This window comes from Cricetulus griseus, chromosome 8, assembly GCF_003668045.3.
Source record: "Cricetulus griseus strain 17A/GY chromosome 8, alternate assembly CriGri-PICRH-1.0, whole genome shotgun sequence".
In the NCBI taxonomy this organism is placed as follows: domain Eukaryota; kingdom Metazoa; phylum Chordata; class Mammalia; order Rodentia; family Cricetidae; genus Cricetulus; species Cricetulus griseus.
The window spans coordinates 910,679-926,099 of NC_048601.1; the positions used below are offsets into that span (position 1 = coordinate 910,679).

Consider the following 15,421-nt stretch of genomic DNA (forward strand, 5'->3'; position numbering starts at 1 on the left):
GGTTCTGGGAATTGAACCCAGGTCCTCTGGAAGAGCAGCCAGTGTTCTTGAACCACTGAGCCATCTCTCCAGCTCTGTGCATTAGCTTTTAAATTTGTGAATTATGGATTCTTTATAACTGTTTTCCTACTATGACCAAAAAGTGGTAATTTCTTTGCAATTAGTAAAGATTTTGTTTTCATTTTATTTACTTTGTACCTGTAAATGTAAGGCTGACATGAAATACTAAATAGCATCTTTCCCTTTGGCCTTACTTTTTTATTAAATTCTTTAATTACTACTCATATTTACATATCCATCTCCCCCATTCCCTTGCCCTCCCATCCTCCCATGTTCCCCACCAACCCTCCCACCAGGGAACTTCAAAGTCTGTCATATCATTTGGGGGAGGGCCTAAGCCCTCCTTGCTGTATCTGGGCTGCAATAGTATCCCTCCATAGAGAATGGGCTCCCAAAGTCCATTTGTGCTCTAGGGTTAAAGACTGGCTCTACTGTTGGAGGTCCCATAGACTGTCTTGGCCTCCTAGCTGGCACCCACATTCAGAAGGCTTGGTTTGGTCCAATGCTGTTTCCCCAGCTTTATGACTAGGGTCTCCATGCTCTCACTAGGTCAGGTCAACTGTTTCTGCGGGTTTCTGCAGCACCGTCTTGGCTTCTTTGCTCATCTCTCCTCCCTCTCCACAATTGAAATCCAGGAGTATGATTCAGTGCTTAGCTATAGGTTCCTGTTTCTGCTTCGAACAGCTACTGGATGAAGGCTCTAGGAATGGTAACCAAGGTAGACACCAATCTCATTATAGGGGAAGGGCATCAATGGCATTTTCTCCACCACTGCTTGGATTCTTAGTTTGGGTCATCCCTGTGGATCCCTTAACATTTCCCCTGTGCCTGACCTCTCTTCATACCTGTACTGTCTCCCTCTATCAAGGCATCTCCTTTCTTGCTCTCCTCTATTCCTCCCCTGTCTCAGTGCGCCCCCCCCGCTCCCACTTCGTTCAGGGGTTTTTGTCCCCCTCCCCTTCTTTGAGGGACTATGCAATCTTCTCTTAGGGTCCTCCTTGTTTCCTAGCTCCTCTGGCAGTGTGGATTGTAGACTGGTAATCCTTTGCTCTATGTCTAAAAATCATATATGAGTGAGTACATACCATGTTTATCTTTCCGTGACTGGGTTACCTCACTCAGGATGGTTTCTTCTAGTTCCATCCATTTGCCTGCGAATTTCAAGATTCCATTGTTTTTTTCTGCTGAGTAGTACTCCATTGTGTAAATGTACCACATTTTCTCTATCCATTCTTCAGTTGAGGGGCATCTAGGTTGCTTCCAGGTTCTGGCTATTACAAATAGTGCTGCTTTGAACATAGTTGAACATATGTCCTTATTGTATGACTGTGCATTCTTTGGGTATATGCCCAAGAGAGGAATTGTTGGATCTTGAGGTAGACTGATTCCCATTTTCCTGAGAAACTGCCATACTGATTTCCAAAGTGGTTGTACAAGTTTGCACTCCCACCAGCAATGGAGGTGTGTTCTCCTTTCTCCACATCCTCTCCACCATAGACTGTCATTGTGTTTTTGATTTTAGCCGTTCTGATAGGAGTAAGATGGTATCTCAGAGTGGTTTTGAGCTGCATTTCCCTGATGGCTAAGGATGTTGAGCCACTTTCTCAAGTGTCTTTCAGCCATTTTAGATTCCTCAGTTGAGAATTCTCTATTTAGTTCTGTTCTCCACTTTTTAATTGGATTATTTGGTGTTTTGGTGTCTATCTTCTTGAGTTCATTATATATTTTGGTGATCAGCCGTCTGTCAGATGTGGGGTTGTTGAATATCTTTTCCCATTCTGTGGGCTGGTGTTTTGTCTTGCTGACTGTGTTCTTTTTTTTTAGTTTTTTTATTTTTTATATATTTGAATTACAAACAAGATTGAATTACATGACAATCCGAGTTCCCAAGGTGAGGTCAGGATGACTCGGGATGGGCTCTTAAGGGGCCTTGAGCACATGGGAGGCCCCTTCTCTCTGGCCTCCCTGCCTTGCGCTCCTGGTACGCTCTGGCTTGCGTTTGGCTGATGTTTATCTGAATAAAGATAACTTAAACCTACAGGTTCTTGCTATATTGGTTTTTCTGTTGTTGAACGTGGTCTTATTCTGTCGTATTCCCATCCCTTCTTCCAGTGGGTGCACGTGGGGTCTCTCCCCCTCTCAGAGGGCGGAGGGTTGATAAGGTTGAGATGTGTTTGGACTCAGGGTGGGCCTTCCTGTCTGGGCAGGTCCACTCTTGTCCGGGGGAGGCTCAGGAAGAATCAAGCAGGGAGTGATGGGATAGGTTGGGGGCCCTTTGGCCTTATTTTTACATAGCTTTTGCATAGAAACTTTCAGGAAAATACTGACATTTAGGCCGAAGTTCAACTAAGTGATAAGAAATGGTCCCCCCCCCCCTTTTTTTTTTTAAAGATTTGTTTTCATTTTGCATGTATGGGTGTTATGCCGCATGCTTGTCTGTGAACTGTGTGCATGCCTGGTGCCCAAAGAGGCCAGAAAATCTTTGGATGCCTTAGAACTGGAGTTAGATGGTTAAGAGCTTCCATGTGGGTGTTGGGAATAGAACCCAGGTCCTCTGGAATATCGCCGAGCCATCTCCTTAGCCCCGGTCCTATTTTTATGCGAGAGTTACCAGAACACACAGGGCCTGCTTTAGCTTAGCTGCTGTTCAGAGGCTGCTTAGGAAACTTCCTGTCTGAAACACACAGCTGTGGAGTAGAGTACTGGTGTTTTGAAAATGGAAGCAGAGAAGACACAAATATTGTTGATGTATTGATGCTTTGGACCAACATGGACACATGAAATATTTTCAACATGAGAACTATAATAGTAAATATAATCCTGGTGGCATTTTTCTTCACAAGATATCACGGTGTGTTTAAAGTTGACCTGTCAGTGAAGTTCTGTCTGTTGTTCCTGTCCTCACTTCAGGGAGCGTCACTTCTCTGCTTCTAGCCTCCAACTCCTAAGTGTTCAGTCAGTTCGAGTCTCAGCTATTGTCCTCTCTGGATGTGAATGCAGGCTGAGAAGGTTCACTGTAACTCTGGGGAAAACTAATATCGGGAGTCTTGTCGGGATGGCCTGTCCCCAACTCTTTTGTTTGTTTCTCACCTTAGAACATCTCTGAAGATGTGATTTTCTCTGTGATGTGTTACAAAGATGAGGATGAAGAGCTGTGGCAAGAAGATCCATATGAATACATAAGGATGAAGTTTGGTAATTGAATTTTCCCTCAGCACTTTCTGGATATATAAATACGACTAATTTGCTCTGTCTGGTGAACTCAGAAATTCAGAAAAGTCTCATGTTATTTTGCACCAAGGTGCTTGATGCCCTGGGGTGCCAGAGACACAAGAAGCCTTATCCATCTCTTGCGGCAGAGCTAAGGCCCTTGCCGAATGGTTTGGGTCCCTGCCCATGTCAGAAGCACCTCAGGCTTGATTTGCTTTCTCCTTCCTTGGGCCACACATTCCACCAGGGATAGTATTTCCCTCACCAACTAATAGTTTCTTTTTGGTGGCTTTTTCCAGACAGGGTTCCTCTGTGAAACTGTCCTGGTTGTCCTGGAACTTGCTTTGTAGACCAGGCTGGCCTGGAACTCACTGAGATCCACCTGTCTCTGCCTCCTGAGTGCTGGGATCAAAGTCGTGCACCACCACCATCTGGCTTAATTCTGGCATCTTTACGTTATAATACAATAATAAACAAAACCCTTTCGTGTTTGCTCTCAGCTTGTTTGCTATAGTGACTATTTACAAACTTCATCAACTGGGGCTGGAGAGATGGCTAGCAATTAAGAGAACTGGCTGCTCTCCCAGAGAATCCAGATTTGGTTTCCAGCACCCACAAGGTGGCTCAGATACCTGAGCTATATTGCTTTTCTTTAATCTTACCACTTGAAAGGTTGAGCACATGGTGTTTGCTAAACATTAAATCATAAATTAGATTGTGCATGAAAACTCTGGGACCATGACATCTTTATTGTGTAATCCACTGGCCAGGTTTAAAGTTTGCATAATAAAGAGTTTATTTTTTATTAATAAGATTTATTTTGACATTTTAGATATTTTTGAAGATTATGCTTCTCCCACCACTGCAGCCCAAGCCCTTTTGTACACAGCTGCGAAGAAGAGGAAAGAGGTACCCAGTGGATGGAAATGAAAAGTAGCTAATGTTGCTTTGACGTTCTGATATGCCCTCAGTATTTAACAGTTCATATAGCCTATCACTTTAAATAGGTTTTTTTTTTTTTTTTTTTACAAGTAAAAGGTCGAAGTATCTTTGACACCTTTCTCATCTTGAGCTCATAGTTGATGAATAAAGCACAGTAAAATGGCTTTAATTTTGAAAATTAAATTTGAAAATGTGTGTCATATTTAACGTGGTGTTGACAAGATGGAGACTGGTGCGGACTGAAATGGATTCTTCTGTTTCTTTAGGTGTTGCCAAAAATGATGGCGTTCTGTTACCAGATACTAACAGACCCGAACTTTGACCCTAGGAAGAAAGATGGAGCCCTGCATGTGATTGGTTCCTTGGCTGAGATTTTGTTGAAGGTTAAGACTTATCAATCTCCTTTTTTTTTCATATGTTGGAGGGTATTTGTGTAGTGTATGTGTGATAGTGTGTGTGTTCATGTGTATACACACACATGGTTTAGAGGCCAGAGTAAGCTGTCTGTATGTATGGCTCTCCACTATTCATTTTTGTTATTTTACTTTATATGTATGATGGGTATTTGTCTGCATGTGTCTCTGTGTACTGTGTACTGTGTACTCTGTGTACAGTGCATGCCTGGTGCCTGAAGAAGCGAGGGGAAGGTGTCAGATTCGCTGGAGGTTATGAGGTACCAAATGAGTAGTGGGACTGAACCTGGGTCCTTTGGAAGAGTAGCCAGTGCTCTTAACTGCTGAGCTATCTCTCTAGCTGCTATGTATTTGTTCTCATTAGCTTGGAACTTACCAAGTACTAGACTGTGGCCATTGAGCTTTGGGGATCTGCCTGTTGCTGCCCTCCCCATCACCCCCACGCTTGGATCACAGATATGCACTGGTACACCATTACTCCTGGCCCCGCTTGGGAATCTCAGCTCAGGGCCTCATGCTTGTGTGGCGGACATGTCGCCAAATGAGCCGTTTTCCCAGCTCAGATGATCAAGACTTGACTTTAAGCTATGAATTGGCTCAAGCCAACCAAAGCTTGAAAATTCTTGGTGACTAATTCTAATTGATTGGCTTTAATGTAAATATCCTTTCCTTTATAACCTACATACGTTTTTAAAAAATATACATTTCTTATTTTATGTTTGGGTTTTAAAAGTATCTTTATTATCTTTTTTTTCCAATGTAACATTTTTATTGATTATTTGGGAATTTCACGTCATGTACCCCAATCACACTCACTTCCCAGTCCTCCCAAGTCTACTCCCCACCCTTTTGACCTCTCTCCCCCCAACAGAAGAAGGAAAAGCTTTCATCACTATATTTTATTCACTTACTTTGAGTGTGTGTGCATGTCCCTTTGCGTGTGTGCCCCACCACACAGGGATGGAGTTCGGAGGACAACCTGTGGGGTTGGGAGTCAGTTCTCTCCTGTCTCCCTGTGCATCCTGGGGATCAAAATCAGGTGATTAGCTTGGTGGCAGCATCTTTATTTGCTGAGCCATCTCACCAGCTCTGTCACTTACTTTCTTAGCTAAAAAGAAAATTTACTTTTGCCAGTTTACCAGTTTGAAACTATAGCTCTGTAAGAAAGATCTGAAATGATTTTAGTATAATTCCTTCTATCTACAAAAACCAACTAATATAAAAATTGTTCTAAGATACTATTCCTGAGTAAGATACTATTTTAACGATGCGATGTGTGGATCAAACAATCTTACAAAATTGGGTATGAAATGCAAGTCATCATAAGCACACTTTTTGGGAAGTGGCTCTCCCATATGGTGGCATCATTGGCCGCTAAAATTGGCTTTCTGTTCTTTCTTAACAGAAGAGTTTATTCAAGGACCAAATTGAACTCTTTCTACAGAATCATGTGTTTCCATTATTATTGTCTAACCTGGGATATCTTCGAGCTAGAGTAAGTTTTCCTTACCTCTGTTACGCATCTTAAGATCTCACCTGTAGGGTAGTTTCTGAAGTGAATGTGATGATTTGGTTAAAAACTTTCCATGTGTGACATTGTCACAGGGTGCTGTCATACCATGGTTGCTCCTTGACACTCACAGACCGCTCTTCTCCCAGTCACTGTCCCCTGACACTGTCACACAGCACTGCCATCCCAGTCACTGTCCCCTGACACTGTCACACATCACTGTCATCAGTCACTGTCCCCTGACACTGTCACACAGCACTGTCATCAGTCACTGTCCCCTGACACTGTCACACAGCACTGCCATCCCAGTCACTGTCCCCTGACACTGTCACACAGCACTGCATCCCAGTCACTGTCCCCTGACACTGTCACACAGCACTGCCATCCCAGTCACCGTCCCCTGACACTGTCACACAGCACTGTCATCAGTCACTGTCCCCTGACACTGTCACACAGCACTGTCATCACAGTCACCGTCCCTTGACACTCACACAGCACTGTCATCCCAGTCACCGTCCCCTGACACTGTCACACAGCACTGTCATCCCAGTCACCGTCCCCTGACACTGTCACACAGCACTGCCATCCCAGTCACCGTCCCCTGACACTGTCACACAGCACTGCCATCCCAGTCACTGTCCCCTGACACTGTCACACAGCACTGTCATCACAGTCACCGTCCCCTGACACTGTCACACAGCACTGCCATCCCAGTCACCGTCCCCTGACACTGTCACACAGCACTGTCATCCCAGTCACCGTCCCCTGACACTGTCACACAGCACTGCCATCCCAGTCACCGTCCCCTGACACTGTCACACAGCACTGCCATCCCAGTCACTGTCCCCTGACACTGTCACACAGCACTGTCATCCCAGTCACCGTCCCCTGACACTGTCACACAGCACTGCCATCCCAGTCACCGTCCCCTGACACTGTCACACAGCACTGCCATCCCAGTCACCGTCCCCTGACACTGTCACACAGCACTGCCATCCCAGTCACTGTCCCCTGACACTGTCACACAGCACTGTCATCACAGTCACCGTCCCCTGACACTGTCACACAGCACTGCCATCCCAGTCACCGTCCCCTGACACTGTCACACAGCACTGTCATCCCAGTCACCGTCCCCTGACACTGTCACACAGCACTGCCATCCCAGTCACCGTCCCCTGACACTGTCACACAGCACTGCCATCCCAGTCACTGTCCCCTGACACTGTCACACAGCACTGTCATCACAGTCACCGTCCCCTGACACTGTCACACAGCACTGCCATCCCAGTCACCGTCCCCTGACACTGTCACACAGCACTGCCATCCCAGTCACCGTCCCCTGACACTGTCACACAGCACTGCCATCCCAGTCACTGTCCCCTGACACTGTCACACAGCACTGTCATCACAGTCACCGTCCCCTGACACTGTCACACAGCACTGCCATCCCAGTCACCGTCCCCTGACACTGTCACACAGCACTGCCATCCCAGTCACTGTCCCCTGACACTGTCACACAGCACTGTCATCACAGTCACCGTCCCCTGACACTGTCACACAGCACTGCCATCCCAGTCACCGTCCCCTGACACTGTCACACAGCACTGTCATCCCAGTCACCGTCCCCTGACACTGTCACACAGCACTGTCATCAGTCACTGTCCCCTGACACTGTCACACAGCACTGCCATCCCAGTCACCGTCCCCTGACACTGTCACACAGCACTGCATCCCAGTCACCGTCCCCTGACACTGTCACACAGCACTGCATCCCAGTCACTGTCCCCTGACACTGTCACACAGCACTGTCATCCCAGTCACTGTCCCCTGACACTGTCACACAGCACTGACATCTCAGTCACCGTCCCCTGACACTGTCACACAGCACTGTCATCCCAGTCACCGTCCCCTGAAACTGTCACACAGCACTGCATCCCAGTCACTGTCCCCTGACACTGTCACACAGCACTGTCATCCCAGTCACTGTCCCCTGACACTGTCACACAGCACTGTCATCCCAGTCACTGTCCCCTGACACTGTCACACAGCACTGCCATCCCAGTCACTGTCCCCTGACACTCACACAGCACTGTCATCCCAGTCACTGTCCCCTGACACTGTCACACAGCATTGTCATCACAGTCACTGTCCCCATCTCTCATTGCAGTCCTGCTGGGTGCTGCATGCATTTAGTTCCCTGAAATTTCATAACGAGCTCAACCTCAGAAATGCGGTTGAATTAGCGAAGAAAAGCCTGATTGAAGACGAGGAGATGCCCGTCAAGGTGGAAGCTGCCCTGGCGCTGCAGTCACTGATCTCTAACCAGACTCAAGGTGATTCCCATGGGTCTTACTTTTTTTTTTTCAATAAATGGCCTAAAATAATCTCATCCACTTCCTTCCTTAAAGGAGGAGATTTCTAGTCCCAAGGGCCCAGAGTTTAGATTCCTTGCCTGCTTCTGAATTTTGTAGGCACTTTCTTTGCCTATTTAGCAGCTCTGTTGTGGTTTCCGGTTAATAATTGCTGGGTACTGAGCTGGGCCTTAAGACACCTGGACCAGCTTTGGTGCTCTCTGACTGGCCACATGAAGCAGGAAAGGCATCCAGTTTCCTGTCTGAAGCTTACAAAGCTGACGAGGCTCTGACCCTGTCAGCCTTCATTTCCTCCTGCCTCAGTTCAAGGAGTAAGATTGGGCAGCACCAAGATTCCACTCCAGGGTCTCTGTGGTTCTACCAGTTCAGAAAGTAGTGAGTGGTATTTCCAGTGGGCAGTGACACAGGTGTTTTGTTTGTTTGTTCAAGATCCAAACAGCCTCTGCAAGTAAATTCAGCTTTACGAGAACATGAGCTTGTGTCCTGTCTTGTTGGGAAGATTGGATGAGGTGTAAACATGTGCTGGGGTTGGGTTGGGTAGAGGTGGGTAGAGGTGGGTAGAGACGGGCAGGACAGTGGCAGGGCTGGCTGTAGTATCCGTGGGCAGGAGTTCTCACACTGGTCATGGGGACCCACAGTCAGGCTGACGACACGTTTGTGTAATTGGAATTTCTCAGGGTGAGGATACAGAGATGTTGGCCTTTGGGGTAGGACAGCTCTTCCCCACCCTGATGCTGTGTGGCCTCAGGAGGGCTTTACTCAATACAGCTTTGTGATTTGCTCAGCACAGCACAGCACAGCAGCATCTAGAACCTTATCTAGGAGTCAGAGTGTGTGAGTTCCCAACTCTTGCTGTGTCATTTATCTGCCTGCATTAGCCAAGGAGCACATGAGACCACATGTGAGGCCCATCATGCAGGAGCTGCTGCACATCGTCAGGGAGACGGAGAATGATGATGTCACCAACGTCGTCCAGAAGATGATATGTGAGTACAGTCAGGAGGTGGCCTCCATCGCTGTCGACACAACCCAGCACTTGGTAAGTGTTGGAGGACTTCCACTGGGGAGGCTAAACAAGCCTCTGTTCACTCCAAATAGGGCACTGGTGACAGACTAAAGAAATGATCCTATTCAAATCTAGCTTGGTGAACCAGTGAGCTTATTGGGGTGACTCACAGGAGAGTGTCACTCACAAGGCAACTGCATCCCTGAAAAGCCTGTTCGTACATGGGCAACTATGAAAACTGCATCCCTGAAGCCTCCCTGCGTAACTTTGAGGCAACTCACTCTCTCCCCAGCACTTGCTGTCTTTATAATTTGGAGAGGAGCCTTGTGAATCTTAAGAACTTTCTGAATTCCCTTTGTGAACCTTCTAAGTTTTGTTTGCTTCCTGAGTCTTATAAACCTTCCTCTTCCCTTCCACTCTCTTTACGAAGAAATATTTGCAAAGCAACAGTAAGAATGACCTAAGTGTGTACTAGTTTTGTAAAGAACCCACATGCCAGCTCACAACTGTCTGTAATTCCAGTTCCAGTGGATCTCATACCTTCTTCTGACCTCCACGGCATCAGCCATGTGTGTGGTATATAGACATATATGCAAGCAAAACACCTACACACATTTAAAAACAAAACAAAACAAAAAAACAGCCCCAAGGAATCTAAATAATGCCCCTCCCCCAATAAATTAAACTTCAGAATTTGGAATTGAGATTTATTTATAAACAATCTTAATATGAAAGTATTTGCCTTAGTGATTAAGATGTTCCTGAGGTTGGGTTGATTAGCCTTAAATCAACCCCATTCAAGACAGTCCCTTTCACCTGTAAAATCCTGAAATGCCATAATAACACTCTTGATGTGAGCTACCTTAACTCTTCCTTTTGCACTTGGAATTGGAATTTCAATTCCCCTCTTTGGAAAATTTAAAAGTTATTTCTATTGTTTATGTACATGGTGTTGTGTGTGTGATGCAGAATGTGGAGGTTAGAGGAAAACTCTGTAGAGTTGGTTTTCTCCTTCCACCTTTATGTGTGTTCTGGGGATTGAACTCCTGTCACCAACCTGGTGTAACAAGTGCCTTTTTCCAAATAACCATCTTGCCAGTCCAGGAGAATGTTTTTTGCTGCCTCTTTGATAAAAATGTTCCTATTGTCTTCTCCCCTCTTCTGTACTTCTTAATGCAGACAATCAGACTGGAACTGAGTCCCACTCTCATGCCTTTTCTCCTCTTTTTGTCTGTGTCTTTGTTTAATCTCTGAGTGATCTTTGATTTCATCTTCTAAATGTTCTGTCACATCTTTTCTTTTAGACATACTGGTTTTCAGTGTTTCTAGATTTTGATTTCGTCTAAAGATAACTAGAAGTTAAGTAAATATTAGTCCATGGTTATAATAGCTACTATGTGTCTCATGTCAGTGACTACAATGAGTGCAGAGGGATGTTCATATAAGTGTTGACATGATCTGTCATTGCAAGAAAAAAGGCGATTCAGTCACCAAAGTGTTAGAACTTAGTGTCTGAGAAACATTAGCATCTGGGTGTACAACACTGCCCCTCCACCATGGTGCAATGGTACCAGCCAGTGAGTGTTCTAATGTCATTTTTACAGGCTGAGATATTTGGTAAAGTTCTTCAAAGTGATGAGTATGAAGAAGTCGAAGACAAAACTGTCATGGCTATGGGAATTTTACATACTATCGACACCATCTTAACAGTTGTGGAAGATCACCATGAGGTGGGATTCCTTGTGTTTTATTATATGATTATATTAACCGAAATTTATATGACCAGTGGTTATGAATTCTAGTTTTTTTAGTTTGGGGGTGCGTATGTGCGCTAGCCATGGCATGTGTGCGGAAGTCAGAGGACAGCTCTTAGGAGTCTGTTTGCAAATGTTTTTTTGCCCTTTATTTTTTAAATTTATGTATTTGTTGTGTTTATATTGACTGTATGTGCACATGTGTGGGGGTGCCGTTAGAGGCCAGAAGAGGACATTGGATTTCCTGGAGTTGGAGTTATAGGCAGTTGTGGGCCACCCGACCTGGGTGCTGGGATACAAACCCAGGTCCTCTGAAAGAGCAGCAAGCACCCTTAACCACTGAGCTATCTCTCCAGCACTGTGACCCGTGATTCTACCTCCTTATCTGTATCACCATCCTCAAGATTTGGTATTAAAGATTTATGTTTAGTTATATTGGTAAATTTTAAAAATTGTTCTCACTTCAGCATTTATGCAGGAAGATTTCAAGTCCGTGGCCAGCCTGGGCTAGGTAGTGAAATCCTTTCTCCAAACACACAGACAAATAAATTGAATTTCTCTCAAACTTTAAAGTCATGTGTTAAGATGATCGAGGAGGGGAGTTTCACATTTATTGAAAGTAATCGATATAAGCCTTTGTATTGATCTGAGTCCAGGTCCTCGTATCTACTGTGTGCCAGGCTGGGTTTCTGTGACTTCCAGATAGAATAGAATAAAGGACTTGCCTTCTAGAAACCCACCGTCTAATCTTAGTGGGGAAGGTGCAGTAAGAATGGAGAGGTAAACAAGAACTTGACATCCAAATCCTAGAGGAACACCGAGTGATAGAATTAACTGTTTGAGACAGGGTGTCATGTCACCCAGGCTGACCCCAAACTTACTCTGTAGCCTTCAACTCTTGATCCTCCTGTCCTACCTTTCCCCTTATGTTGGGACAAAACAGGTATATATCATCAGATGCTTTTTATGCAGTGCTGGGGGATGGAACCCAGGTCTTTCTGCCTGCCAGGCAATCACTCCAACTGAGTCAGTCACATCAAAGGCCCAGGGGTAAGAGTTTGGACTTTCTGTTCAGTGCTCACCCCTTAGCTGGCGGAAGAATGCCGATAGGTAATGGAGTCTCCTTTGCAGAGACAGAAATGTTTAGGGTTATTGTACCTGGTCACAATAACCAGTTATAACTAGTTATAACGTATAACTAGTTTTAGGTCTAGATTTGTCACTGGGCCACTCTTGTCACACATTGGCTTTTCCAACCCACAGTCCCCCTGGGTTCTCCTTTCCAAGGGGAACATGGCCTTTCCTTAGTGAAGATTAGCAGTGTGTTTGTTGCATCTGTGAACACAGGCTGCTTGTGTTGGCAATGACGTCAGATCTGCTCAGTCAGCGAGGGTTTGGAAGCAGGTACCAGCTCTTTCACAGTGTGCTGTTAGCCATGTGACTACAGGTTCATCCGTTTGTAAGGCAATCAAGGGATATTGCAGTGTTACTCTGAGTAGGGCAACATTACCCCACTGGACCCTCCTGCGACTTAGGGCTTTATGTGAGCTTCAACTTCCATATTCGTTTTATTTTTGTGTTTCCATGTTGACTCTGGTCTTCTTGGTAACAGTGAGTATAGTCCAAATTAACTTAGAATAGCTATACTTTAAGCTAACTATACTTCTTTCACCTTGTATTTTCAATTTCATGAGACCTGAGAAATCACTAAATTCAGTTTCCCCAAGTATGGGTATGGTGAGGAGAGCAAACTGCAGGGTTATTTTGGAAACAATGGCATTTTGCCTTTTGCTTAATCTTTTTTGATCTTGATATGAATTGTTTTGAACTTCAACTAATGTTGAGCATTCAGAGTTAACCATAATTATCAAAGGAGACATGAGTTAAAGTTGAGACACACTAAGAAAATCACATCTGGCTTCCTGTCTAGAGATGAAAATGTAAAACCTTCAGCACAATTAGAGGCAAACCTGCCTGAGATCTGGCACACCTGGCTGCCATCTGGCCTCCTGGTCACCTGTTCTTACTTAGCTCTTTTGAAGCTTATAATATATAATCACACCATTTCTCTCTTCCCTTTCCTCCCTCCAAACCCTCCCACAAACCCCCATTTTTACTCCTTTTCACATTTATGGCCTCTTTCTTCCTTGTTACATAAATATATGTGTATTTTAGTTACAGATGTGTGCGTGTGTCTACATGTGGGTATGTGCACATGTTCATGGATGCCCCTGGAAGGTGCATTGTCTACCCAGGAGCTGGAGTTACTACAGGTAGTTGTGCACTGCTTGACATCTGTGCTGTGAACTGAACTAGTTATAACCTGTAACTAGTTACAGGTCTAGATCTTGTCACACATGAGATTTTCCAACCCACTCTTAACTGCTGAGATATCTCTCCTGCCCCATTCATTAACTTTGAACTTCACTCAGTGAAAGTGAACTCTGGAAGCCATACTTCTTTCAGAGAAAAACATACCTATGGTTACTTAGAAAGGGCAAAATTGGAAATCTGAAAATAGGTACTCAAGCAGGTTCATTTTTATCTGATGTTTTAAGGATATCAATAAAGTCTAGCTTTTGGATCATTTGAACTTCAAAATAATAGTTTAACATTTATCAAGTTATCAAACTGTACCTACAAATGATTATTTCAGTTAAATAAGAAATGTCCAAAATAAAATTAAAATTGCATATTAGAATATGTTCTAAGGTTGAATTATACTTTGACACGAAAGTGTATCTCACTACTGACTTTAAATTTTATTCATTTATAAAACACCTGATACAAAAGCCAGGAATACTGTTGTACAACTTTAATTCCAGCACTTGGGAGGCAGAGGCAGGCAGATCTCTATGAGTTCAAGGCCAGTCTGGTCTACAGAGTGAGTTCTAGGAACAGCCAGAGATGCATAGTGAGACCCTGTCTTGGGGCAAAAAAGAACCTGATACGGCAGTTAGTCTCTGAAGAAAAGGCAGGAAGGTGTATCTCTGAATTTGAGGCTAGCCTGGTCTACTATAGTAGATCTCCTGTGTAGATAGTGAGTTCTAGGTCAGCCAGGCTATACAATGAGACTGTCTGCATGTATTGAATATTGAATAATTGAAATCATGAAGATATACTTAATTAAACTCACTGTTTATTGGGTTCTTCAGTTAACCCAGTTCTCTTCCCAGAGTGGTAGTTTTCATCAGGTGTATTTATTTATTTATTTATTTATTTATTTATTTATTTATTTGTTTTTGCCACACTAGTAAAAAGTAAGTGCACGTATATGTCTTTCATGAAGATGATCATGAGGATTTTGCTAAAATTCCTTCCCTGGGGGAGGAGTGTGAACCACATCCACCTCCCTCAATCTAAGGTCCCAGTGACAAACCAGAGTTTGATTCTACTACAGTTACCCGGGAGAATCATTTAGTTTATTGGGCTTAGATTGTATGTTGCACTTTTACACTGTGTATAAAGATGTGTCATTGTGACTGGTGAATGGCCAGTAGCTCGGCAGGAAGAGGTTAGGTGGAACTTCTGGGGACAGAGAGGACTCTAGGAAGAAGAAAGGTGGAGATGCCAGGAAATGCAGCATAAGCAGGATGTGCAGGGGGAGAAGTAACAGCCATGAGCCACGTGTCAGAACGTGGATTAATGTAAATGGGTTAATTTAAGTTAAAAGAAATAGAAACAACCCCAAGCTATAGGCCAAACTTTCATAGTTAATAAGAAGTCTCTTGTGACTTTATTTGGGAGCTGGCAAGACAGAGAAAAAAAGACATGTTACAATTGTGGGTGAGCCTCAAGTAGCTGCACTGGGATGTCTTCACAGCATGGATGTTGGCTTCCTCACAAACAGAGGTCCTCTGCAGTTACCCCTCCCCCTACTTCAGCCTATATACTTTAGCCCCTCCCCAAGTCCCCAAAGCCATATGCATTTAGGGCAGAATTGAATATTTATGACTGGGAGGATTCTCAAGTTTGGGTCCAGTGATTCTCGTCATACCCTCCTTGTATGAGGAATGTCAGTAGTTGACAGGCCTTCTCCTGATGGACTCTTGACTCTTGTAGGCAGTCACGGCTGACCTGATGACGATGGCATAACAACATTATACTGTTGTTTTAACTGACAAATTTTACTTAATGTATCCTGTGATTCTTCC

The 15,421-nt window shown here is 44.5% G+C and overlaps 1 protein-coding gene across 4 annotated transcripts in view; it reads left to right on the forward strand.

Annotated features, from left to right (window-relative positions):
* Ipo8 (importin 8) overlaps positions 1 to 15,421 on the forward strand; it is a 63,212-nt gene that overhangs the window by 26,941 nt on the left and 20,850 nt on the right. For all 4 annotated transcript variants that reach the window (XM_027430053.2, XM_027430051.2, XM_027430052.2 and 1 more), the window contains 7 exons: positions 3,156 to 3,255; positions 4,103 to 4,179; positions 4,479 to 4,595; positions 6,031 to 6,120; positions 8,303 to 8,468; positions 9,386 to 9,546; positions 11,118 to 11,243. In XM_027430053.2, coding sequence (XP_027285854.1) covers positions 3,156 to 3,255; positions 4,103 to 4,179; positions 4,479 to 4,595; positions 6,031 to 6,120; positions 8,303 to 8,468; positions 9,386 to 9,546; positions 11,118 to 11,243 — 837 coding nt within the window. The remainder of the gene's footprint in view (positions 1 to 3,155; positions 3,256 to 4,102; positions 4,180 to 4,478; positions 4,596 to 6,030; positions 6,121 to 8,302; positions 8,469 to 9,385; positions 9,547 to 11,117; positions 11,244 to 15,421) is intronic.